We start from the raw sequence: 24,505 nt of genomic DNA, 5'->3' as shown, positions 1-24,505 counted from the left end.
ATATTCACTACTTTGTTTTAATTTTTAGATTCCAGGTATAAGTGATATCATATGGTGTTTGTCTTTCTCTGGCTGATTTATTTCACTTAGCATAACACCCTCCAAGTCCATCCACATTGCTGCAAATGGCAAAATTTTGTTCTTTTTTATGACTGAGTAGTATTCCATTGCATATATACCACATCTTCTTTATCCGCTGATTTGCTGATGGACACCAAAGTTGCTTCCATGTCTTGGCAATTGGAATTAATGCTGCTATGACCACTGGGATGCATATGTCTTTTTGAATTAGTGTGTTTTCAATAGTCCCAGGAGTGTGGATCATACAGTAGTTCTATTTTTAGTGTTTTGAGGACATACTTCATTCATTCTTATCCACTGTGTGGATTGACCACATCTTATTTATCTATTCATTGGTTGACACATTCTGGGAGGATCTTAGTACCAGTGTGAGCTGAACTTGGAACCCATAGACACAAGTAACTTGTTCCCTTTCCTGATGACTTTGCTAACATGCCAAAATTGGTGCTTGAGGAAGATGTCTGTGCAGGGCGGGCCTGTGAAGATGAGGTGGGTGGGGAGCAGAATGGGGCGTGATGGGGTCTGGAGCTTCCTTCTACTAAGGAGGAGAGAAAGTCGAAGCCCCTCCCTGGGAGTCTCTGTGCAAGGACCAAGCCTGAGCTCGGTCTGCAGCTCTGTCCATCAAGCCGTAAAGCCACAGGCTGAAGAGCTCGCTTGTTCTGGGGGTGGGAGGGAGCCCAGGGCTGGGGTAACCTTGTCTCCGATTTCTCCCGGAAGCTCTGCTGAGAACCAGCTGCCCGCTGGTTCCTGGAGTGTGCGTGGCTGTGGCTGACTCTTGCTCAACAATCTGCCAGATCCTGTTAGGGAGATGAGTGATGTAGCTGTCCTCGTTCGTCAGGGCCTGCACCGCACAAAGGCCCATTGCTGCGTGTCCGGGGTGGGCGGGGGGCCTGCCAAGGCACCTGTGAGCCACCCTGACGATGAGCTCTCTCAGCCCAGCTTGGCTGGGGAGGCCCTGGGGGTGTAGCCCGTCCCCTGCATGCCCTGCACTGAGTCAGAGCTGGGAGCATTGGGACAAAGCAGGACAGAGGCCGGAGCACAGCTGAGAGTGTGGGGTTCCTGGCCAGGTGCAGATGGAGCTCAGGTCCCTGGCCCCTGCAAGTGTGTGAGTGTGAGTGCGAGTGTGTGTGCGGGGCTGGGGCTGGGACCGTCCACAGAGGAGACCTTCTAGAGGGTGGAGCCGCCCTCCCTGGAGCCCAAGGACCTGTCGCTGGGACCCCCCACCAGCAGCCTCAACACCTGGGGGGTCAGAGCACAGCGAGCACCGACCAGAGGAGCCCGGAGGAGCCACGGGGTGAGTGAAGCTCTGGACAGACTGGGTGCGGCTGGGCTGGGAGAGATGCGGAGAAGCCGGGACCCACAAAGAGAGCTGGAGAGAGAGCCCCGAGCTTCCCAGCCCCGCCCCCTTGTGGCGCGCAGTGGCCACGCCCCTTTCCCGGGTCCTGGGGGCAGATGCCACCCAAGAGGGGCCGCAAAAGTGGAAGGATAGAGGCAAGTTTATGGCCAACGGAGTCTTCCCAAGGGGGGCAGTGGGTGGTCGTCTAATGTCCAAAGGCAGGACAGTGGGGCCCCAGCCGGTGGTGGGGATTTTCAGATCCCCAGCTCATGCTGCCGGGGAGGAGGGGAGGAGGCAGAGGGAGGGGTCTGGACAAGACACAAGCCCAGCTTTCACTCCCAGGTGCCCCGTCCCGATGACCAGGGCCCTGGGGAGGCGCTGGAATAAACACCCGTGGGCCTTGGAACACGGAGGCAGGAGGTGCTGTCACCTGATGGGCCTTTCAGAGGTATATTGGGCTGGACTAACGCCAGACATTTGGAGGGAGAGGAGAAGGTGACCAATGGGGCCGAAGGAGCTGGCGGGGGGGGGGGGGGGCCGGCGGTGGCAGGTGGGCCTGGGGGCCGGCTTGGCTACCCCTTCCCCTTGCTTTTCCAGACCCGAGGCCGAGTCCCGGATCCTGGTGCACTTGCCACTGCTGGTCACCCTCCTCCTAGCCTTCTGCCTCCTCCGGGTGGTGGCGGGTCCCTGCCTCATGTCCCAGCGGGAGCCTCTGAGGCCGGCTGGACCCCTCACCGCCTACAGCCTGGGCCTGGTGGCCCTCTCGGGGTACGTGTTCTATGAGGTAAGGCCAGTGGGGGGGGGCCTGCAGAGTCCTGGGGTCTCCTTTTAGGGGGGCGCCAGGGGGTGAATGAAACCATGATCTTCCCCTGCAGGACAGCCCGGGTGGGGACGGGCGCGGGGCCGGGGTTCTGGTCCATCTTCGGCTGCCCCGTCTTCCCTGTGGAGACACAAATACCCACCACTAACTCCCGTTTTCCTTTCCCTAAAGTGAAAGTGTAGAGGTCAAGAGCAGGATCCATTCTCCACCTCACACCGGAAAGAACCACCCCCACTCCTGTTTCTGCCTGGGCTCTGGTAACCTTGGCCCTGTTTTCTGAGCCCTGAACCCACTGATCCTTCCAGATGCCTTGTTCTCAGCAGTCAGCCAGCGCGCACTGGGCGTGCGTTTCGTGCCTGGCGGCTCTGGGATCTGCGGGGTCCCCACTGTGGAAGGCACACCTGACCTCCAGGTGCTCACGGTCTGGAGGGGATGCAGATACAGGCAACTGCGTGTCAATGCGAGCAGGGCGGGAGAAAGTGCTCGGGAACGGGGCAGGGACCCAGCTGCAGTGTCGGGGAAAGCTTTGCAGAGAACGTGGTCTGACACTTAAAGTGGTCCTCACGGCGAGGCAGTGCGCTGCGCCCTTCGCGAGGATCTGCTCATCCCATCCTCCTGACAGCTCTGTCATGAGGCACAGAGCAGGTAAGTACCTTAGCAGGTGGCCGGGCACCCTGACCTGAAGAGCTCACCTCGGTCCCTCCAGCCTTTGTACCAGCCGGGACCAGACAGGCAGCTCCGCCGGCTCCACCTGCTGGCGGGTTCTAGAAATGCGGCCCGTGTCTCCCCAGCTCCCAGACTTGTTTTGAAATCAACCATAGTGGGAGGCTTTACACCCTAAGAATGGGCAAATCGCCCCCCCGACCACCTGAAAGGCAGTTAAGCACGTAGCACCCCGACTCTGGGCTCTCCCCTGTTTCACGATGCGCATGTCTGGCTCCCCTCCAAACTGGCCAGTGCTTCAAAGGCAGGACCGTGTCTTTCTTCTCTTTGTAAAGACAGGTTCCACTTCGTGTCTGGTACCACGGGGAAGACGCTGACAACTTGCGAGGCATGAGACATACCCTGCAGAAACTGTCATTTCTTTTTCTTTTTTTTAAATCTTGTTTTGTTTTGGTTTTGGATTTTTGGGGGGCGGAGGTAATTCGGGTTATTATTGTTTAGTGGAGGTCCTGGGGCTTGAGCGCAGGGCCTCATGCACGCCAAGCAAGCACCCCGCCACTGAGCTGTACCCTCCCCCGCCGAACTTGCCATTTAATCATGGTGACACCTGACCCCGCAGCCACCATGATCCTTTGAAAGTCTGCGGTGCCCGTGTCGGCTTCCTGCTCAGAAGCCCTCAGTGTCTCCCTTTGCCAACGTGACCGGAATGCAGAGTCCCTCCAGGCAGGGATGTGTATCTGTTTTGTTATTGAAGTGGCTCGGGGCTCAGAGCAGGACCCAGTGTGGAGAAGCACTTAGCACCATTCGATGCATCATTATCAAATGAATAAATAAGGGATAAAGTTCAGGCTCCTTAAAACAGCCTGCAGGACCCCGTGTCAGTCAATTCCGAGCCCTCTCTCTGCCCCTGTGGCTGCCCCTCCCCTGGCAGGCGCCTCCGCCGCACCCCACTGATCCCAGGCAGCCCCGGGGAGCTAGGAGAGGTCCAGACACTCTCCTCCCAGCGCGGAAATCCCTCGCCCTCCCCTCCGGTCATCCACGGCCTCCTCATTCCCAGGCCACTGCTGAATTTCGGAGCAGCTCCTGTTTCCTACTCTTCATCTGACCCCATCCTTGGAAGTGAGGGTGGTCTCCTGCCTCCTCAGGGGGCTCTCGGCTTCTCCAGGGCAGGGCTGATAGGTGTAGGTTCCAGGTCCCCTCCTGACTTAAGGTCTCACACACAGTAAGTGCCCCGTGTGGGTTTGGGGTCCACATTTGCCCACCTCAGCAAGATACGTGCAAGTTCCAGCCCCCGATCCAGCCACTCTGTGGAGTTTCTCTGATGGGCAATCGCTCACCAAGCGTTGGTGAGGGTTTGGTGGGGCTGGGGGAAGTCGGCATCCAGAACATGACAGGAAGAGGCGTCAGCCTCTCGAGCCTTCAGCCAGCCGGGCCCCACCACGGTGGGGGTGGGACAGGCTTCAGGACTTGCTCTTTTCCTGTTCTCTTCCTCCTAGTTCATGGCCACCTCGCTCCTAGCCAACTACAGCTACTTCTGCCAGCTGGTGGACTACAGCCAAGTGGGCTCGGGATAAGGGTACAGCGGAGTGGGAGGGCTGGACCTGCAGAGAAGGTTGGTGGGGTGCAGTTCATAAAAACAAGAGCCTGACCAGGTGGCATCCCCGGAGACTTCTGATGGGAGGCAGTGAATGGTTTGGTTCACTTCAGGCTCAGAACAGGCTCAGAAGACCTCAGTTTGCCTCTCAGCTCTGCCAGCCCCTTGCTGTGCGACCTTGCATTGCTGACTTCCCTTGCACAGGCCTCAACTTTCTCATCTATAAAATGGGCATAACAATACCTACTTTATAAAAGGCAACAATTGGAAGAAGATTAAAGGAGATAATGTATAAAAGTGCTCAGCCCTGGTCTTGGCACACACTGAGTGGTAGCTGCATGGTAGATATTTCATTGTTTTTATCTGTTCTCTGTTTCAACCGGAAGCAGAATAAAGGGCTTCCTGGCAGTAGTAGTAGTAATAATAATAATAATAATCGAGCTGAGCTGAGTCACCATGCAGCGATTTGCATGTGGAATTCAGGGACACTGAACAATGGGCTCAAGTCAGGCTGCTCCAAGGATGGTCCACCGGCCAGCGGCATCAGCGTCACTGGGAGCTTGTTGGAAATGCAGAATCTCGCGTCCCACTCCGGGCACGCCCATTAAGAACCTGCTTTTCAGCAAACAGGATGCCCAGCTGACCCACATGCTGGTCCAGGGCCAGGGCTCCAGACGGCATGTTTGGAGAGTCATCACTCCCAGTAGCTTCACCCCTCTTTCTCATGCTAACAGGGACCTTCTTGCAGACAAATGGGCTAAGTGGGAGTGGTGGGTGCAGAGGGACAGTGACGGTTGGGGCTGAAGCCAGCGGTGCCAGTGCGAGTGGTACCACCAGCAGGACAGCCGTCTGACTGCACTTCCCCTTCCTGCCCAGCAGATGGCAAGCGTGTGCTGATGGTGCCCCTTCTCAAAGGCCATTGACACAGTGAGTGGGTGAGTGCCTGTCGCTTAAATGAAATTGCCTCCATCAGCTGGGTCCGGGATGGTTTTGAAGGCTCTTTGTGTGAACATGTCCCTGCAGCGTTCCTCTCAGCCACACCTGAGGCTGCTGTCAGAGCCAACCCTTGATCCCAGGACCTGGAGGAAGAAGGATGCTCATGGATGAAGCATTTGCTCCCTTTAGCAACCAGGTTCCAGGTTCAGTGAAACTGGGAGGCTAAACAAATTTTAGAAACCCTGAGATTAGGTGGCAAAGGCCATCTTCAAGTGCGATGAGGAGAAGAGGCCCTGCTTGTGAATCTAGAAGGCTTGCAGGATTGCGTGGGGCGGGGCGAGGTCAAAATTTTGGAATCGTGATGAAGGTAGAAGCTTCTTTCGTATCAATCTCTTGCCAAAATGGAGTCTAAACAGAGAAACTTTGGGAATTTTTTTATGGTTGTGTGGGCCCTGGGCTGGGGTTCAACCCCTGAGTTCTCTCCCCAGTGCCTGAGGGTGGCGGGGGGCAATAATACTGGAAAGATCCCAGTCTCTGAAGCCAGGCTGTGTTCAAATCCCAGCTTGGCTTCACATTAGGGGTATCATCCTGAACGAGTTACTTGAGCTCTGTGCCTCGGTTTTGCCATCTGTAAAATGGAGATGAGTATAAACCACACGCCATTGTGTTTGTATGTACAGCACCTGTACACAGCAGGTGCTGCGCGGGCATCTGCATGGTGTTGCTTTCCTTGACTGTCAGCCTCCCTGTCAGCAAAACAGGAAGCATCACTCCGTCCTTGGTTGTTGAGGCCGCAGGAGAAGCGTCTGGAGGAATAAGGCTCAGGCGTGGCACTCCTTTTTTCCTCCCCAGGTCTTCTTTATTTTACAAAAGAAGCCAGAGTCGGTCACCTTCCTGCATGTCTACAGCCATGACACCATGCTCTTCAACTGGTGGGCTGCAGTCAAATGTGTGCTGGGGGGGTCAAGGTGAGTGAGGCGCTTGGGCCGCCCTGCCCCAGGACTTGGGAGGCGGGCAGCCCGGCGGTAGCACGGTTTGGCTCTCAGATTCCCTTTCCCTGTGGCTGTGACTCCTGGCCTCTGTTCCCATGTTCTCTCTGTTGTCCTCAGAGCATCCTAGCCACTGCTCCCTGGTGGAGGGGAGGAGGCTGCTGGGAGATGCTCAGACTGGCAGCCCAGAGAGGGCAGAGAGTGTTGTAAGCACCCTCATTGGCCATTCTCTTAACCCCAACCCACCATGGGGACCTCAGATAGCTCCTGCTGGACTGTCTCACGATAGGACCTTCCCAAGGTCCCAAGACTCTTCTCCGTGGGGTGGGCAGAGGGCACCTGCAGCTTGGAGGAATGAAACACGGAAGAGAAAGCCCAGAGCACAGCTAGGCCCAGCTCCACTTCCTCCCCTCCATCTCCCTGCCCTGCTCTGCAGCCTTCTGCATCGGGGTGCTGAATTCTCTGGTCCATGTCTTCATGTACCTGTACTGGGGCCTGGCCCTGCCTGTGGTGGAAGTGACTTCTCACCACCCTGCAGCTGGTGAGATGACCCCCTGGCTCCTGGGCGGCCCCAGCTCCTGTTCTCGGCTGCACCGGGGACTTGTTATCTGACCGTGAGCCCTGCCTTCGCACTGCTGGGTCTTCCTGAGTCTCTCAGTAACCGTCTCCCCGGATCCTAGGACTGACCCTAACTCACTGATGTGATGTGGGGCCTGCAGCGAGTGACATCCATGCCTCAGCCCTTGGTCTCGTCCTCAGTGAAATGAGGGGACTGGACTAGGTGACCTCAGAGAGCTAATGCCCTGCAAATCTGTGGTCACTGACCCACCCCCTGGGGGCCTGGGGGCCCCGTGGTTTGTGGAGCACCATTGCCAGGCGGTGGTGACAGCCTGAGCTGTCCCTCCTGGGGCTCGGGATGGACTGAGGTCAGCATTAGTGTCAACACAACATGGCTGGATGGGGGAAAATAGGGGACCAGTAGGGAGAGGGGTCGGAAGGTTCTTAGGGTCATGGGCAGGAAAGCCTGGGGGTGGGTTTCATCCGGTTTCCTAGTCCTTCCTCTTCCTCAGTCATGGGAGGCCCGCTCCCACTGGTGGACAGAGGGAACAATAAGAAGGTATGAGGGGCATCTGTCCTGTCCCTCAGCACCGCTAATCACCTCTCCCCTCTTCTCCTTCTTCTCCTCCTTCCTCTCCCCAAGGTCAGCTCATGGCCATTGCTGTCCACTCCTCCTACAATCTCTTTGCCTTGTGCCCCTTCCCCGATGGGTTCAACGTGACTGTCCTACTCTACACCCTCAGCCTCATCACCCTTTTCCTCGACTTCTACCACCAGACATATCTGAGGGGCAAGAGGGATAAGCTGGCTTAAGGCGTGGGACCGAGGACTGAAACCAGCAGAGAGTTTGGTGGAAGATGGCCCTACTCGCAGCCCACTGAGCTGAGCAGGCTCCCCTGGGCTGGCATTTCATCCTACGAGGGGAGGAGGAGATTTTCCTTCTTTCCAGAGGTCATGAGGATGAAAACGGACCCACCTTCCTGAACCTACTGTTGTTATGGCCTTTCTCAGGTGGAGTTGTTACTGCGTGTCTGCCTCCTTCCTCAGCTAGACCTGAGCCCCTCACAGGAGGACCTGTCTTACTCCAGTGTCCCCACACCTGGCACAACGATTTTCAATAAATGTACATTTGGATCCTTGTCTTCCCCCACTAGCAGTTGTGGCCTCTGGTGAGGAGCGGGCTGGCAGCCCGGCTGGGAGCATAGAAGAAGTCAAGGCTGGCTTGATCCCTCACCTTGCAGGGCAAGATGATGACTGAGAACATCCAAGAAGGAGTGTGGGTCTGTGTGATTTCTAGCTTGGCTGTGTAAACAGTTCCCCTGCACACCTCTCTGTCTCTTCACTAGTGCCTATGTACGCATTTACAGAGGTGTGTGATTCTGTGTGTGTGGATGGGGCAGCAAAGAGGGCTATGTCTGTACATTTGAATACTTGTTCTCAAATACACCCATGTGTTTCCATTTATGATTTTCTCTGTTGGTGTTTTTTGCTGGTCTCTTCTATGAATCTCTGCAAATGCTACAGCGGCAAATAAAAGCTCCTGGCATCAATAACTCTCCTGTCCCGATGAGAGGCATGGAAGCTCGTAAGAAGTCTCTGAATACATGTTCCACCAAGGGCCCCCCAAAGAGGAATGTGGAAAGGGGGAATGGGGTAAAATGAACACAGCCATCCACTTTGCAGAGAGGGAGCCTGGGGCCAGCAAAAGGGAGCACACAGCCGAGAGCACAGAGGATGGCAGAAGCAGACGTCTGCTGGACTGTCTAAGACTGGAACTGGATGGGCATCTGGAATGCATTTTCCCTGGGAGCTCTCTCTGCCTCCAGGATGCTGCTTCTTTCTTATAACGTCTCCCCATAGCTCTTTCCCGTCACAAGGAAATTTCTTATTTTGCGATGTCTCGACATCAAGAATATTAAAGACCCATTAACATTTAAGCAAGGCTATTTGGGGACTATTTATCCATCAGGTGCTCTACTTAATTAACTCAAGGCCATGCAGGGCGGCATCCTGTGGACAGAATACTCAGAGAAAATTTCCTCCCAGTTCTGCAGGGTGGGAACCCACCCTGCACACTTTTCCACAGCAAGTTGAGTGCCTTCGCAGGTGGGGGCCTATTTTAAGGCAATCTTTTAATTTTTTTAAAAACACATCTTAGAAGGTCTGTTCATTTGCTTAGCATCCAGGACAGAGGAAGGGTTAGTCATCCCAGAGTTCAGGGCTCACATCTGTCCAGTCCCTCATAGCTGACCGATGGAGCAGCCCAAGGGGAAACCGTATGTCCTGGGTCACGTCTGAATGAAATAAAGTTTTGGGGGGAGAGCCTGGTGGGAGGCAGTGTGGTAGAAAGGGTTTGGGGGAAAATTCTTAGTGAGCTGAAAGTGTCCATCCTTTTCTTTAACCTGCACTTCGTTGTGATGACTCTATCTGGTTCAGGGGTGCTGGACAGGATGTTGTATATCAGGGTAGAAAGAGTGTGTGAAATGATAAAACACAGAGTTACTTGGATTTGTCAAAATGCAGCCAGATTCCTAATTAATATGGTAGAAGTTCACCTCTACGAACTTTTAGCGATACTAGTAAGAAAGAGGGCTGGTTAGATTTTTAAACATTTAGCAGGGCTGAGCTCTTGCCCAGAGAGTGTCCATTTGCCAAGATGTGGAGGCCCAGGTGCCCGGGAAGGGGGGGGTGCCGAGGAGACGGAAGCGGAGGGTATCCCCACGGGGTGCAGGAGCTGATGCTCTGGATCCCAGCTCTCACCCCCTAAATCAGAGCACACCTAATTAAAGGAATAAAAACCACCCACAGGGACCAGCTTCGTGGTCCTCTCCCAGCTCAGAATTCAGTGAAGACCCCCCCTCGCCAGCCACAAACACTCCGTTGTCCACTCCCCTGACCCCCAAGGATGCTGGGTGTGAGCGGATGTCCGGAGCCGGGAATCAGAGGAAAAGGTCATTCTCCCTTTTGCCACCTCCCCTTCTCTGACTCTTTCTCCAGTTCTCTGTATAAATACAGGGACCCTTCAAAGAGGAAGCAGCCTCTGCCTTTGTCCTTTGTCCCTGGGTAGACTTAGGGCAAAATGCCAATTACAAAGGAAGACTTTAATTAGGGTTTATGACATTCCAGCCCTCAGGGATCAGGACCTGAGATCTGCAGATGTGTGAGCTTCAGGTGGTCAGCAAGGTGCCTGCTCCATGTGTGGTGGGAAGAGGAGGAAATTCACGACCAAAGAAACAAAATATTGTGACTTCAAAGATCTGAATTTCACTAGGGGTAGAGGGGACAAAGATTCGTGAATAAAATAAGGGAAGTTTCATTTAAGCCGACCACACACAGCTGTTATAAAGGGGGAGACAGTGCTGGACAGTTTGGGGTCAACCTTTGTCCTCTTGCTTCTGGGGAGGGGGGTGGGGCCTTCACATCAACTTTCAGTGACTTTTTCATGCGTGGAATTTGCAATAGGAGGTGATTTCAGCTAAAAACATACTCCAGTAGAGCTGGGGTGGTAACCTCTGGACACCTAGAACCCTCCTTTTACAAACACAATGATTTAGTGATGCAATGTGAAATAAAAATGTAGGAACATCTCAGTTCTGCAGAGAATTACATATAACGTATAAACACACAAATGTTAACAATACTCATCTCTAGGTTGTGAGATCAGCTTTTTTTTTTTTTTAACTTCCAGAGAATGGTTTATTACTGAGAAAAACTGCCTTCACCATGCTACTAATTCTAGGTTTATTCAAACTTATAGCAATTTTAATTATTTTTCACATTCTTCATCTTTATAGATTTTATATTTTCTAGCTTTTTTTCAAAAAATGTCTAAACATTTTTTGGTAGTACCTCTTTCCTCTTTACTGGAAAGCATCTCTCAATGAGATTTCCCTGTCACTTCATTGCCAGTAAGATTAGGGGTGTTTTTAATTTCTTTGCATTTTCCTATTTCTTAAAATGCTTATTCTTTTTTTTTTTTTTTAATTATGAAACTTTACTGCTGCAACGTGATGAATTCAGGATACCTCGGCTCTTCTTTCGTGCTGAGAACTGTGAAAGTGTTGGTTAGATCTGCTCATCGGGGCTTCATGCCGATGCGCCCTAGTCCCGCCGGTGACCTCTCCGTGGTCCCCGACACACATGCATTGGGTGCTCGCTGTGTTGTAGGCATTGGGCTCTGTATGGGGGGTCGGAAGGACACAGGCGACTGGATTTGCACTATGAGAACCAAGTTCGTGCATAAAAAGCCAACCCGCCAGCCACTCCCACTGCTTCAGGGAAAGTCTGGCGGAAATCCCGCCTGGTCTCAGTGTGGGAGGGAAAGAGGACTTTGAACAGAACTTATGCACGGTGTCAAATGTGAAAATGGCTGAACCACGTCCGTGTAAATCCAACCTTCCTGCCACCTCCATTCCCCGGTTTGAAGTGAGCTCCCAGAACGTCACAACGGTGGCATCCTTAAGGAAACGGAAACTCCTTCTGGAAAGTTAATGAAATGCTAGAAGCTTGTGCCAGGACCAGGGACTCCTCTTGAAGGAAAGGTTCCTAGGAAAGTTTCCTTGGAGAGAGAGACTCCAAGGAGGTGGGTGAGCCTTCACATCTGACACAACAGAGGGCTGCTAGCTGTGAAGCATCGTGGGGAAGTCTCCTGGTTTTCCCGGGCAGCAGCCTTCAGGTCAGAGGGGAGCCGGGTCCGCCTACGCTGGGGAGAGCCCGAGTCAGTGCCCCAAGATTCCTGTGGCTTTGCCCCAGCCCGGGAGGTCAGATTGCCAGATAAAACGCAGGATTCCCAGTTACACTTGAAATTCAAAATCACACACACACACATAATTTTTAGCATAACTATGTCCCAAGAAAGAATTCGGGCATACTTATGCTAAAAAAAGTACTCGTTGTTTACCTGAAATTAAAATATAACTGGGAGTCCTGTATTTTTATTTGCTAAATCTGGTAAAAATTCTACAAGGAAGGCAACTGAACGTTCCCAGGCCCCACTCCCACAAGTAGAAACAAGAAATTAAGAAAGAGAAGGAGAGCCTTGAGGGTGGCGGGAGACAAGAATTTTCAAAGCTCTAAGGAGGGGAAATAGCCTGGGGACTGAAGGAGGATTCAGCTGCATCTCAAGGGACTTCCAGGGTGGAGAAGGTGCGCCAAGAATCTGAAGAGAAATGATTATTCTGGTGCAGGAGTGTAAGATCAAGATGCACCCAAGTCTAGAAGTGGATGAAGTGGATGCCTACTTCTTGCCAATGATGCTGCAGCTACATTTGTGTGCACGCTGCTCCCCCCGCCACCCCTCCCCCCAGGAAGGCTTAACACCAACCCCCAGAAGAAGGGAAGGGCATGGGAGAAATAGCCTCAGTACAATAGTCTTATCAACCCAAAATGATACTAGGACTTCCAGGGGAGCCCATAGACATTGCCGAATTTAACTGGTTTACCTGAAAGTTCTGAGATACATTTTCTGTATCAGTTAGAATGGAGCCACGGTATTACAAGGTAAAGCCAGTTATCAGAGAATTTTAAGAAATTAACATTTTGCACGTGTGAGTTCGTTGCCTGTGAGGCTTTTAAAAATTCATTCTCAGCCTATATGCATGGGCTTCAGGTCTTTTTAAGCACTGATCAGAGATGCGTGACCTCCTTTGAAAATGAAAAGCTTCCCTTCCCTTCCCCTGACTCTCACGCTGCAGTCCGGCAGGTTGCCCGGGGAGCTGCTTTCTCCAGAGAGGAATCTTGAATCTCATTCCACTTGGTCTCTGTGACGAAAGCAGTAGTCTTATTTTTCACCTTCCAAATATTAAATGATATTATTTTATTTTTAATTTTTATTGAAGTGTAATTGATTTACAATGTTAGTTTCAGGTGTACAGAAAAGCAGTTCATTTATATATATATATACACACACACACATATATATTTCAGACTCATTTCCATTACAGCTGATTGCAAGATACTGAGTACAATTCCCTGTCCTATACAGTCGGGCCTTGTTGTTAGTCTGTCTTATATACAGCGGTGTGTATCTGTTAGTCCCAAACTCCTAGTTTATCCCTCCTCCCTTCCCTTTTCCCCTTTGGCAACCATAGTTTCACATTATTTTATTGAATATATGGTCAGCCTTCGCGGTCACCTCCCATACTTTTAGCACTGACGTGCCTCCCTAGAGTCCTCATGCTTAGAATCGCTGACTTCGGGCTTCCTTAGTTTACGGATTTTTCCTACCCAGCAGATTGATGACGATGGTGGTGATGAAGGCTGTGGTGACCACAGAGCCGCCCCAGACTCAGGGCCTTTTGCATCCCACTTACCTCCTGGGTGACTGATCCGGGTAATGACCCTGGACACTGTGTATTACCATCCCCATTTCCCAAATGAGAGAAGGGAGGCTCAGGGAGGTTCAGAGACGTGCTCAGGCCAACACAGAGAATAAATGATGGAGTGGGATTTAAATCCAGATTTGTCTAATCCCAAAGCCTGTGATTTTCCCACACTGCCTCACTGCCCAGCCACCACATAGCCCTCACTCACGAGAAATTCCTGCCTCCTTTGCTTGGCTCTAATTATAGTCCTTCTGAGAGGAATGTGCCAGGCCCTCTTCCTGGCACTGACTGCACCTCACTGGCCATGCCAGGCATCGTTAGCATTTCATTTATTAATAAACGCTTAAATAATGCCAGCTGTGTGCCAGACACTGGTTTGGGCAGATTACAAATAATAACTCAATCTTTATAACAATAAATGGTTATAACACTACAAAGAGTTAAGCTCCATTATTATTATTACTCATATCTTATAGATAAGGAAACTAAGGCACAGAGAAGTGAAGTGACTGGCCCAAGGTCACACAGCCAGTAAGTTCTGCAGACCTTGGGATCGTGCCTACTTCCCTGCAGCACGACCACCCCCTTCCAGAGATGTGGACTTCTCATCCTAACCTGTCCCCTAACTACCTCGTATGAGTGCTGAGAGGGTGATGGGGTCACGGGCTCAGAGTGTCCACAAAGAAAGGCCTTGCATTCCAAGTGCAAGCTGGCATGGCTCAGCTGTGGCTCCTGGCAACTCTCAGTTCTGTTCCCAAACACCAGTCCTTCTTTATTTCCAGTGTTTGGGAAGTGCCCATGGCCTCCAAGAGAGCTCCTTCTTCTGAGACTGAAAACCACATCTCAGGGGGGAGGGTGCAGCTCAGGGGTAGAGCACATGTCTAGCACGCATGAGGTCCTGGGTTCAATCCCCTGTACCGCCATTAGAAAAATAAATAAATAAATAAGCCAGTTACCTCCCCACTAGGAAGGAAGGAAGGAAGGAAGGAAGGAAGGAAGGAAGAAAGAAAGAGAGAGAGAGAGAGAGAGGGAGGGAGGGAGGGAGGGAGGGAGGGAGGAAGGAAGAAATAAAACCAAATCTCCAGTCTTGGTGGTCTTAACTTTCCTCTCAAGCGCTTCCTGCCCACCCTGGACCCCCACTCCCTCTGATCTCAGCCAAGCTGCACAGGGCAGACGGCGCAGGGGAGGGGGCTGCCCTCCCTGGGGAAGCAGTCAGCTGACCCAAACTGGGAGGCCATATAACACCAGGCTGAAAATCTCTGCCTCTTGGAGTGACTTGGTTTTGACACGGTGCCGGACATCTGCCTTTCAGAGATCCCTGTGTGCAAACAGGCAGCGTCCTAGGAACTCTTCCAGGCTGTTGGTCATTCAACACTTTTGTTGCTGGCTTTTCCGCATCAGGCCTTATCAGGGACCTAACATGACCAAAGGCAGGATGGCAGATGGATACAGAAAGTTAGGAAGGGAAGCCCAGTGAAGAACTCTCTGCTCCACGGTGGTTCAGAGGAGGCTGCCCTAATAACGCACAGCAATAACCAGGAGCTGCCAGGCCTCTGCCACGTGCTCCTTAGTAAAACTTTTGACAATTTGCTTAATTGCATGAATTCTCAGCTTCCATGTCTATAAACAAGGACTAATAATGGCAGCTACCTCTTAGGGTTGTCATTGAGGATTAAATGCCATAATGTATGTAAAAGGCACTGTTCAAAGTTGGGCACATGACAAGAGCTCAAGAAATGTTAATGATCGTGATTTCACACACCAGCATAAATGCAGTTTGCTATTTTTTGTGCACCCCATGATCACCTGTGAACTCAATGCTATTTCCCTTTTTATAGATTCAAAATTTTAAATAAAACATTTAGAGAGGCTAAATTACTTGCCGAGGCTATGTAGCTAATAGTCAGAGGTGCAGAGTGGGACTCGAGATCTTTGTTTTCTGCTTTCCAATGTCACACTTACTCCATTGCCTGGAGACGGTGTTAGCAGTAATCTCCTTCCTCCTCCAAAACACACATGAATGCACACTGCGACCTGTTCCTGAGCTCCAGGAACGCAGCCCTCACAGCTTGGTGCTTGGTTTTCAATACCACCCAGTGTAGTGGGATAACACCTGGGAGCTGAGGGTAGCCAGGCAGTTCACGACGTTAAACGCCACGGGGCGCTGGCCAGCCATTGCTTTGTTGGCAGAGAGAGCAAGGCTCCGAAGCTGAGTTGAAGAATCCAGTGGGTGGCGGCTGAGCACCATCTGAAAGTGTGAAAGTCCTGATTATCATCCTCAATATCCTATTCCTGCCAGTGGCATCAGCCTGCGAAAAATAAGAAAGCTACTTCCCAAGGTTAATAAAAAGAAGGGAAGAGGCTGGGAGGGTGGGGGTTTCAGCATCGGGCTGGGAAGGGGAAACAGAAGACGACAGACATTAAAATAGCAGCAAGTGAACACCGTGTAATTTCCAACAGTCGATAACGTCACGCTGCAAGGTTGGTGATTCTGCCGAGATAATTACCACTCCCCAGATTACTGTCTACACTGGAGAAAGAAATGACTGCTGTGCGTGAGAAAGCACACTGCCTCTCGCATCTTAAATAGTGGCGGTGATTAATGAGAGACCAGGCTGTACATTCACAAATCTTTCACCTACGCGTGGGGACTTCCAGAAGTAGAGAAGAAAGCACGACAAACTCTCCTCCACCAATAGGGAGACTGAGAGCTCTTGGGGTGACTCCGCCTTTAGAGTCACCCTGCATCTCCCAGCAAGTCTGGGTCTGAAAAGTTACGACCGAATCCTATCGACCACTCATGGGATTTTCCCCGGCTGCAGAGAGGCCGTCTGCTGGTGAAACCACTGCTAACCCCCACACTTACTGATTAGGGCATCCATGCTGCTGAGGCTAACACCCGGGGATCCGGGGTCGCTTTCCACCAGTCTGGGAGACCATGGCTGTTATCACTGGTCAACAAAGAGGGAGGACCCTGATACAGCGATCCGTCAGCCACCGCAGGCAACTAACACGAGGGATGGAGGGAGGTGCGTTAACAATATTAACTAGTAGTTCTCAAGTGCTCATGATTCTCCAGACATTCAGTACTCAGAACAACCACAGGAGGCTAGCCTAGGCACATTAGTGTCCTCACTGGGCAGATGGAGACACTGGGGGCTAGAGAGGTTGAATGTCACAGCCCTCTACCCAGGCCAACCTCCATCCAGACCCCAAGCTCATATCTGGGAGAAGGTACTTCCCAGCCCCGGGATTTCCTTCTGCACCACAGCACCCAGTAAGAGGACCAGACCCCTACGTGGGACCCATCCTCCGGGACAGCCGTCCTCCAGCTTCCGTGGCATCAGAATCCCCTGGAGAGCTTGTTCAGACACAGACTCCTGGGCTTCATCCCCCCATACTCTGACCCAGTAGGTCTGAGAGGGGCTCGGAAAGCACACTTCTGAAGAGCTTCCAGGTGCTCGTGACGCCTCTGGTCCACGGACCGCACTTTGAGTAGCAGGCCTCTGGAAGCCATCCCATCGCGGCCCCGACCTCCGGGTCCAGTCACATTGAAACTGCAGCTGAGCCCTATTCCTGCTCCACAACAAAACCATCTTTTAATCAAATTAGAATAAAGAGAATTTATTTTGAGAGAGACACTGAGAAAAACGGGTGCTGTCTGGCCTGCGTGAATCACGCAGTGACCACATGCTTTTTCCCGGGCTCAGCAGGGACACTCCTCACGTGATAATAAAACTGTTTTACATTTGCTTAGCACTTTTATAATGAAGTGCTTTTTTCATATATCTGGATACATAACCTAAACTCATACATATATCTTTATACAACGTGGGCCATGACCTAGCTAGACAAGCCATTGAATATAAAATACTCAGTAATGCCCTCCTTGATCTGGGTGCCTAAGCAGAGAGTTAGGAAATAAAAGTTGCAATTGTTATTGAGAAAGTGAAAACCAACTCAGGTATCTCTAACCGGAACAGCAAATGAAGCTCCCGGGTCACGGCTTTGGAGTTAGAAGTTTCTCGTGTTGGGTGAGTGAACACTAGTGAGATGTTTTGAGGGCAGAAAGATGGGCAGGAGAAAAGAGACTGAGAAAAATGGTCCCAAAGCATCCATAATCCACCAGCTGCGGGATGGAGGAGGGCGGGGGTAGGGAGCAGGGACCCTCACTCACCAGGGCTCGCCACCCCTTGAATCTCCCATCCCTGGCTATCTGGGTCACATTCCTGTCTATGTTTGGCCCCTGAAAATGCACTGGACCCATTAATGAATTTAGTCCTGGATTAGACTGGGTGGGGGAGGAGGGAGGGAGAGAAAAAGCCAAGCTCCAGATGTGAGCCTTGATGTGTAAATGGCCGCTCGGTTTAATCCCTCTCAGCAGGAAACCAGAACAGCCTTCTGAGGTCTCGCTCGGGATCTGGGCTGATTTCAGCATCACCTCCCTCTAACCCTCAGCCCTGCCTCCCGCTTCCACCCCTTAGCGCAGCAAGGACTCCTCTCCCCGGCAAGTCCCCCACAGGCACAGACTCATTTGTTTTGCTCCTGTGTTTTGCTTCACTCCACCCTTGGTGCCTCCATCAAACAGGAAAGGAAGCTCATTTCCAGAACTTCCTTCCCAAGGTGTTGGATTGAGGGGCAAGTGAGAAGGGAAGTGGGGGTGGGGGCGGGGCAAGGAGGAACAGCTGCTCATCTCGTTAAGATGTTTTTCACCACAGAGCAGCGAGGGGAAGGCATCTGGGAGAGGGTTAGGTGAGAGAGGGCCTCACTGACGAACACTCTGTTACCGCTTATTGCAATGGTAACACATCCTGAGGTCTATTACTTAACAGTAATGACCCGGCACTGCGTACTTCCTAACATTCAGCAGTAAGACCCAGCCTATCAATGACTTTTTAAAAACTGAAGTATAGACAGCTTAAAATGTGTTAATTTTTAATGACTTTTTAATCAAGTTTTCCTCTTAACTTTTTCTCAAAGGTATTTTGGTTTATTTGAACTCTGCTGCTTCTGTTTGGCTCACCCTGCTCCAGCCTGAGAAGTCCTGAGCCCTCTCTCCCACGACTTCCAACACCTCGGTGTTTCCTTAGAAAGATGCGGACCAAGAGGTTGTGGGGAGGTTGGAGAAAATGAGAAACCAAGTCTTCCCCAATCTTGGGGCGATGGCTTCCCTTGTGGAGAAGATGTTACGGTGGTTTTGTTCAATGTCCTCTTTTAATGTAGGGGAGATCCGGGGTGATGGGGGTAATTGGAAATAATTGGTTTACCGGAGTGATGGAGAAGGAACAGGGGAAACAGCTCAGAGTGTTCTTGTCTTCTGTAAGAAATCCAAGATCTCTCAGGAGTGCCCAGCCCGAGCTTGGCCAGAGAGCCTAGAGGTGCTTCAGAGATGTGGTCGCTCAGCAGAGCCTCTTTCCCCTTGGAAGGAAGGAGCAGAGGCTTGAGCACAGCCGCTGGGGTGCCTGCTAGGCGCCCTGGCTAGTTTGCAGAGAGACAGACAGACAGACAGAGACAGAGACAGAGACTAGAATACTACTCAGCCATAAAAAAGAATGAAATAATGCCATTTGCAGCAACATGGGTGGACCTAGAGATCGTCATTCTAAGTGAAGTAAGCCAGAAAGGGAAAGAAAAATATCATATGATATCACTTATACACAGAACATTAAAAAATGATACAAATGAACTTACTTACTATATTATATTACATTATTATATTACTGCAATATTTTCACTACATAAATGACCTCAACTTTATGGGTTTAAACAACTTTGTGGATTTAAAAACAATTTAATATCTTGGACTGGTTGCTTTAATTCCTAAATAAAGATTGTGTTTGAGGCTTAAAATTAGTGTACTCTGTTTATTATATTGGAATAAACCCCCCAAAAAGGAGATTGGCTGAATTTTCATCTATCTGTCTGCCTGTCTGTCTGTCTATCTGTCTGTCTGTCTATCTATCTATCTATCTATCTATCTATCTATCTATCTATCTATCTATCTTTCTATCCACCACAGCTTCTTTATCCAGTCACCTATTGATGGACATTTAGGGTGATTCCATGTCTTGGCTGTTGTAAACAGTGCTGCTGTGAACACTGGGGTGTGTGCACGTATGTTAAGCCCACCCGTTATGAAGTCTGCAGCCCCGGGTCCCCAGGGGCGGACCTGATCCTGACTGGCGACCTCAGAGCTTGAGAAGAAGAAAAACCCAGAGGAGATGGAGCAGGCAGAGCACAGGTCTGGTGAGGAGCGTGCAAGGCCCTGCAGGCAACCAGCGATGCCTCCACACACACACTCATCTTCACTTTCACGCCCCTTCCTCCCGCATGCACGTCCCCGAGGACGGCCAACCGCACGCACGCTCCTCCAACCCGGACACAAACTTGTGAGTCCACACCCTGCTCCTCCGACACACACTTGTGCACCAGACCGGCTTTCCAGAACAACCGCTGCCTGCAGATGGCATCACACAGATAAACCCCAACCACCTCCAGGAACAGAAAGAGACGATCCAGCAGACATTCCCGAACGAGGGGCTTCAGGGTAACTTAAAACCGACAACCCCCTGGAGGCTGTGCCTGGAACTGCCAGTCGTGTCCAGAGGCACATTCCTCCTTGGCCACAGATGCTCTCAAACACCCGGCAGGGCTGGGGCAGGCAGAGAGCCTGGCTTCCTAATCCAGAAGCACTTATCCGGCTTCTTGCCCAGGCCCCCGCCACTGCAGGAACGAAAGCTGGGAGGCCGGATGTTGGGGAGAGGGTCATCTGTATCAGAGAAGGGGTCGCACGTCTCTGTAGAGGAGCCAAGTGGACGGAACAAGGGCCCAAACTCCGCTCGCCTGGGCTTAAATTCCCGCTTCGCCACTTTCTGCCTGTGTGACCCTAGGCAAGTTAGTCAATCTCTCTGTGTCTCCTTTTCCTCATCTATAAAATGGGGACAATATTTCTGAGAAAAGGGGTGGCTGAGGGCATAGACCAGGCAGTATTTGTAAAGTGCTGGGGATGGGCCTTGTCCATCAGAAGAGCAAAGTCAGCACTGCTTTTCATCCTGCTGCTCAGCCCTGGGGGCACCACCGGCTCCGGGCTCCCGCTCCCGGAGCCCCCACCCCCAGCCCCGGTACGAACCTCCCTGCCCTCCCAGCTCCCAGCTTTGCCAGGCGGGAGCAGCGCCCACCAGGCCCTCTCTCCCCCACCCCTTCCCGGTTAAGGGTTTCTACACAGGGATTTGTGGGGCGAGCTGAGAGGTTGTGCGTCTCAGGGATATAAAGTCAGCCATCTGGTCTCCAGACTCAGCCGCCCACCTGTCTGTCCGGGGAGCACCACTGTCAGCACTGGGGACCAGGGCTTTCCCGAGGGCAAGGACGGGGGCGCTGGAGGTTTTCAGCCAGCTATGTTTTGGAGTGAATGTCGTATGTAGGAAAATGGGAAGAGAGATGCTTTTTTTTTTTATTTCTGTGAAGCACATTTTATTGCAATTTTTTAAACTTTCAAAAAAATTTTTTGTGGGGGAGGTAATTAGGTTTACTTATTATTTTTTTTTAGAGGAGGTGCTGGGGATTGAACCCAGGACCTTGTTGATGCTAAGCATGTGCTCCACCACTTGAGCTATACCCTTCCCTGCAATTTTTTTTTCAGTTCTTATTCCAGGTAAATTACACTTCATCGTTAATTTTTCAGAATTTCATTTTTTGAGGATATTTTTAAATTGAAGTATAGTCGGTTGACGATGTGTTAATTTCTGGTGTACAGAGTAGTGATTTTGTGATACCTACATATATATCCCTTTCGATGGTCTTTTTCATAAGCTATTGCAAGACACTGAATGTAGTTCTCTGTGCCCTACAGTGGGACCTTGCTGTCTCTCTGGAGATGCTTCTTCATTGGTCTCCAGATGCACATATTTATTTTCAAGGCCCATAGCTCCGCCCCGCCCCGCCCCCTCTTGTTTGTAATTCCTCCCGAAGCCGAGAACCGTTATTCCCCCCCCGAAGGAGAAATGTAAAAAGGACTGCCTTCTCGCATCCTCGGGCTCACCTCAAAGCCTCATCCTTCCAACCCAAGACAGTCATTTCCCCGAGAATCCACTTGGCGCTCAGCCCGTTCCCAGGTGAACTGAAATCCAGAGCGATTCTCATCTGGTTGCCCTGGGAGTTTCAGCGCTCTGGGTGCAACCTGTTCCTCCATCCTCTCCACTCCCTCCCTCCCTCTGCCCGCTGCGCCCAGCTCTGCCCCTGCCCCCTTCGCCCCGGGCCCCAGCTGCGCCCTCCGTGGTTGTGGGGGGCACTCGCTGCCTCGGTTCCGGGAGGGGAGGCCGGAGGAGCAGGGGAGGGCAGGAGGCGGGGAGCCGCGGGGCGGAGGCCGCGCCTGGCGGCTGGAGGTTGCGTCTGTTGGAAGGCAGCTTTTGGCTGCTTGGTAACGGGCTGCCAGAACCCAGAGAGGCAGAGAGCAGGGCAGCTGCTTCTTGACGTCAAGACCGAGCGAGGGGACCGCGCCAGCCACCCTAGCCCGCCTCACAGCGGGCTGGCCGCCTGGGGGTGGGGGGAAGGAGCCCGGTACCCGGGGCCCCGCGGACAGAGAGGGGGCGTGGGAGCCGGTCCGCAGGGGCGCAGCATGCCCCTCGCCCCCGGGCCATGGAGATCCCCCGGGTGCCCCTGGAGAATGGCGGTGCCATGACGATCAGGGAAGCAGGAGAGGCCAGGGTCACCGGAGGAGAGCTCCGCTGCCCAACGACGGCTGCGCTCAGCGGTGGACCCAAGGAGCCGGCCGCCAAGGGAGCGCCGCGCAGAGAGGGGCGCGGACAGGGCCGCGGACCCGGGAGGCCGGCCGGCGCCACCGCTACCCCAGGAGCTGCCCCAGCCTAGCCGACTGTCGCTGGAGGATGAGGAGGGAGACGGTGACCCCGCCCTGGGCGTGGCGGAGGATCAAGTGCTCCTTTCGGAGTCCCTCCACCACCAGCGCGTCCTCATCAACATCTCGGGGCTGCGCTTCGAGACGCAGCTGGGCACCTTGGCGCAGTTCCCCAACACGCTCCTGGGGGACCCGGCCAAGCGCCTGCGCTACTTCGACCCGCTGAGGAACGAGTACTTCTTCGACCGCAACCGGCCCAGCTTCGACGGCATCCTCTACTACTACCAGTCTGGGGGCCGGCTGCGGAGGCCGGTCAACGTCTCTCTGGATGTGTTCGCAGATGAGATCCGCTTCTACCAGCTGGGGGACGAGGCCATGGAGCGCTTCCGCGAAGACGAGGGCTTCATCAAAGATGAGGAGAAGCCCCTGCCCCGCAACGAGTTCCAGCGCCAGGTGTGGCTGATCTTCGAGTATCCGGAGAGCTCAGGCTCCGCCCGGGGCATCGCCATCGTCTCGGTCCTGGTCATCCTCATCTCCATCATCACCTTCTGCCTGGAGACTCTGCCTGAGTTCAGGGATGAACGCGAGCTGCTGCGCCATCCCCCCGTGCCCCACCAGCCCCCTGGACCCGCCCAGGGGGCCAATGGCAGCGGGGCCGTGGCGCCCCGCTCTGGCCCCACGGTGGCACCTCTCCTGCCGAGGACCCTGGCTGACCCCTTCTTCATCGTGGAGACCACGTGCGTCGTCTGGTTCACCTTCGAGCTGCTGGTGCGCTTCTTTGCCTGCCCCAGCAAGGCCGAGTTCTCCCGGAACATCATGAACATCATCGATGTGGTGGCCATCTTCCCCTACTTCATCACGCTGGGCACTGAGCTGGTGCAGCAGCCAGGCGGCAGTGGAGGCGGCGGCCAGAACGGGCAGCAGGCCATGTCCCTGGCCATCCTCAGAGTGATCCGCCTGGTCCGCGTGTTCCGCATCTTCAAGCTCTCCCGCCACTCCAAGGGGCTGCAGATCCTGGGCAAGACCTTGCAGGCCTCCATGCGGGAGCTGGGGCTGCTCATCTTCTTCCTCTTCATCGGAGTCATCCTCTTCTCCAGCGCCGTCTACTTCGCGGAGGCCGACAACCAGGAGACCCATTTCTCCAGCATCCCAGATGCCTTCTGGTGGGCAGTGGTCACCATGACCACGGTGGGCTATGGGGACATGAGGCCCGTCACAGTAGGGGGCAAGATCGTGGGCTCGCTGTGCGCCATCGCTGGCGTCCTCACCATCGCCCTGCCAGTGCCAGTCATCGTCTCCAACTTCAACTACTTCTACCACCGGGAGACGGACCACGAGGAGCAGGCAGCCCTTAAGGAGGAGCAGAGCGGCCAGAGCCAGGGGACAGGACCTGCCAGCGGAGGCCAGCGGAAGGCCAGCTGGAGCAAGGGGTCCCTCTGTAAGGCTGTGGGGTCCCTGGAGAAGGCAGATGGATCTCGAAGGGGCAGCAGCCCCCTGGAGAAGTGTAACCTCAAGGCCAAGAGCAACGTGGACTTGCGGAGATCCCTGTACTGCCCTCTGCCTGGACACCAGCCGGGAAACGGATTTGTAAGGGGGACCCAGGCAGACAGCTGGCAGTGGGCTGGGTATAGCGGGGGTCTTCTGACCCACCCTGGGTATCTATTTCATGCACAGAGTATTTCAAGCCCACCCTGTAACCTAGGTCTGTCCCTCTTTCACTGCTTCCCTCCTGCCTCCCCCACAATCCCCTCATTTTCCCTTTTCTTTCCACGACATCAAGGGTCGCCTATTTTTAAAAAGTACCACATTCCATGACGCAGGAGCCGTTGAAATAGTGAGCACTGTGAGATGCACGTATTTGTAGCCAGTTTCCTATACCCAGCAGAGGGATAACCCAAACAAAAATGACTTTAAATAGCCCAGATTCCCCAGAGATTTTATAACCCACCCCCATTCCCTGTGTCCCAGATTTGCTTTACATATGATTATATTTGTGTATCAGGGAAAATATTATTTTTAAGGCTGGTGAGTGGATTTTTGTACTGTAGTTCAGATGGAGATATTTTGGATATATTTTCAAGACATATGTTGTATTTATGGAAGAGAAGGTTATTGTGACATTCTCCTGTGATGCTTTTATTAGAGCCAGAGACCCTGGTCATGACTGTTCTGGTTTCTGTATCTGCAAGCCTCTCTCTTTTCTAAGATGTATCGGTGCTTTGTGTCTAGGGCAGGAAATGCTCTGGAAGAAAGGCAAGTCTAACTTTTTCTGTTCGCCTTAAGCAATTCTTGTAACTTTCTTCTGCAAAAAGCATTTTAATGATGCTGGAGGAAGACATCTGATCATTTATTCT

At 52.6% G+C, this 24,505-nt stretch overlaps 1 protein-coding gene and 1 long non-coding RNA gene across 3 annotated transcripts; both read left to right on the top strand.

Annotated features, from left to right (window-relative positions):
* The first annotated feature begins 436 nt into the window (after positions 1-436).
* LOC106728536 lies at positions 437-6,393 on the top strand. Of its 2 annotated transcripts, XR_004317084.1 has the most exons (4): positions 437-1,865; positions 2,015-2,185; positions 2,409-4,476; positions 5,374-5,967. It is a non-coding gene; the product is annotated as an uncharacterized LOC106728536 (long non-coding RNA). The 2 variants fall into 2 exon arrangements; XR_001364791.2 differs by lacking the exons at positions 437-1,865; positions 2,015-2,185 and having other exon boundaries at positions 2,223-4,476; positions 5,374-5,429; positions 5,518-6,393.
* Positions 6,394-21,296: 14,903 nt separating this feature from the next.
* KCNA5 (potassium voltage-gated channel subfamily A member 5) lies at positions 21,297-23,893 on the top strand. Its single transcript, XM_032472951.1, is given in 3 exon segments — positions 21,297-22,078; positions 22,080-23,702; positions 23,704-23,893. Coding segments are annotated over 3 exon segments (1,806 nt in total). The 5' UTR covers positions 21,297-21,934; the 3' UTR covers positions 23,743-23,893.
* Positions 23,894-24,505: the final 612 nt, after the last annotated feature.

This window comes from Camelus ferus, chromosome 34 (genome assembly GCF_009834535.1).
Source record: "Camelus ferus isolate YT-003-E chromosome 34, BCGSAC_Cfer_1.0, whole genome shotgun sequence".
Taxonomy (NCBI): domain Eukaryota; kingdom Metazoa; phylum Chordata; class Mammalia; order Artiodactyla; family Camelidae; genus Camelus; species Camelus ferus.
This window is presented reverse-complemented; position numbering and strand designations above follow the sequence as displayed.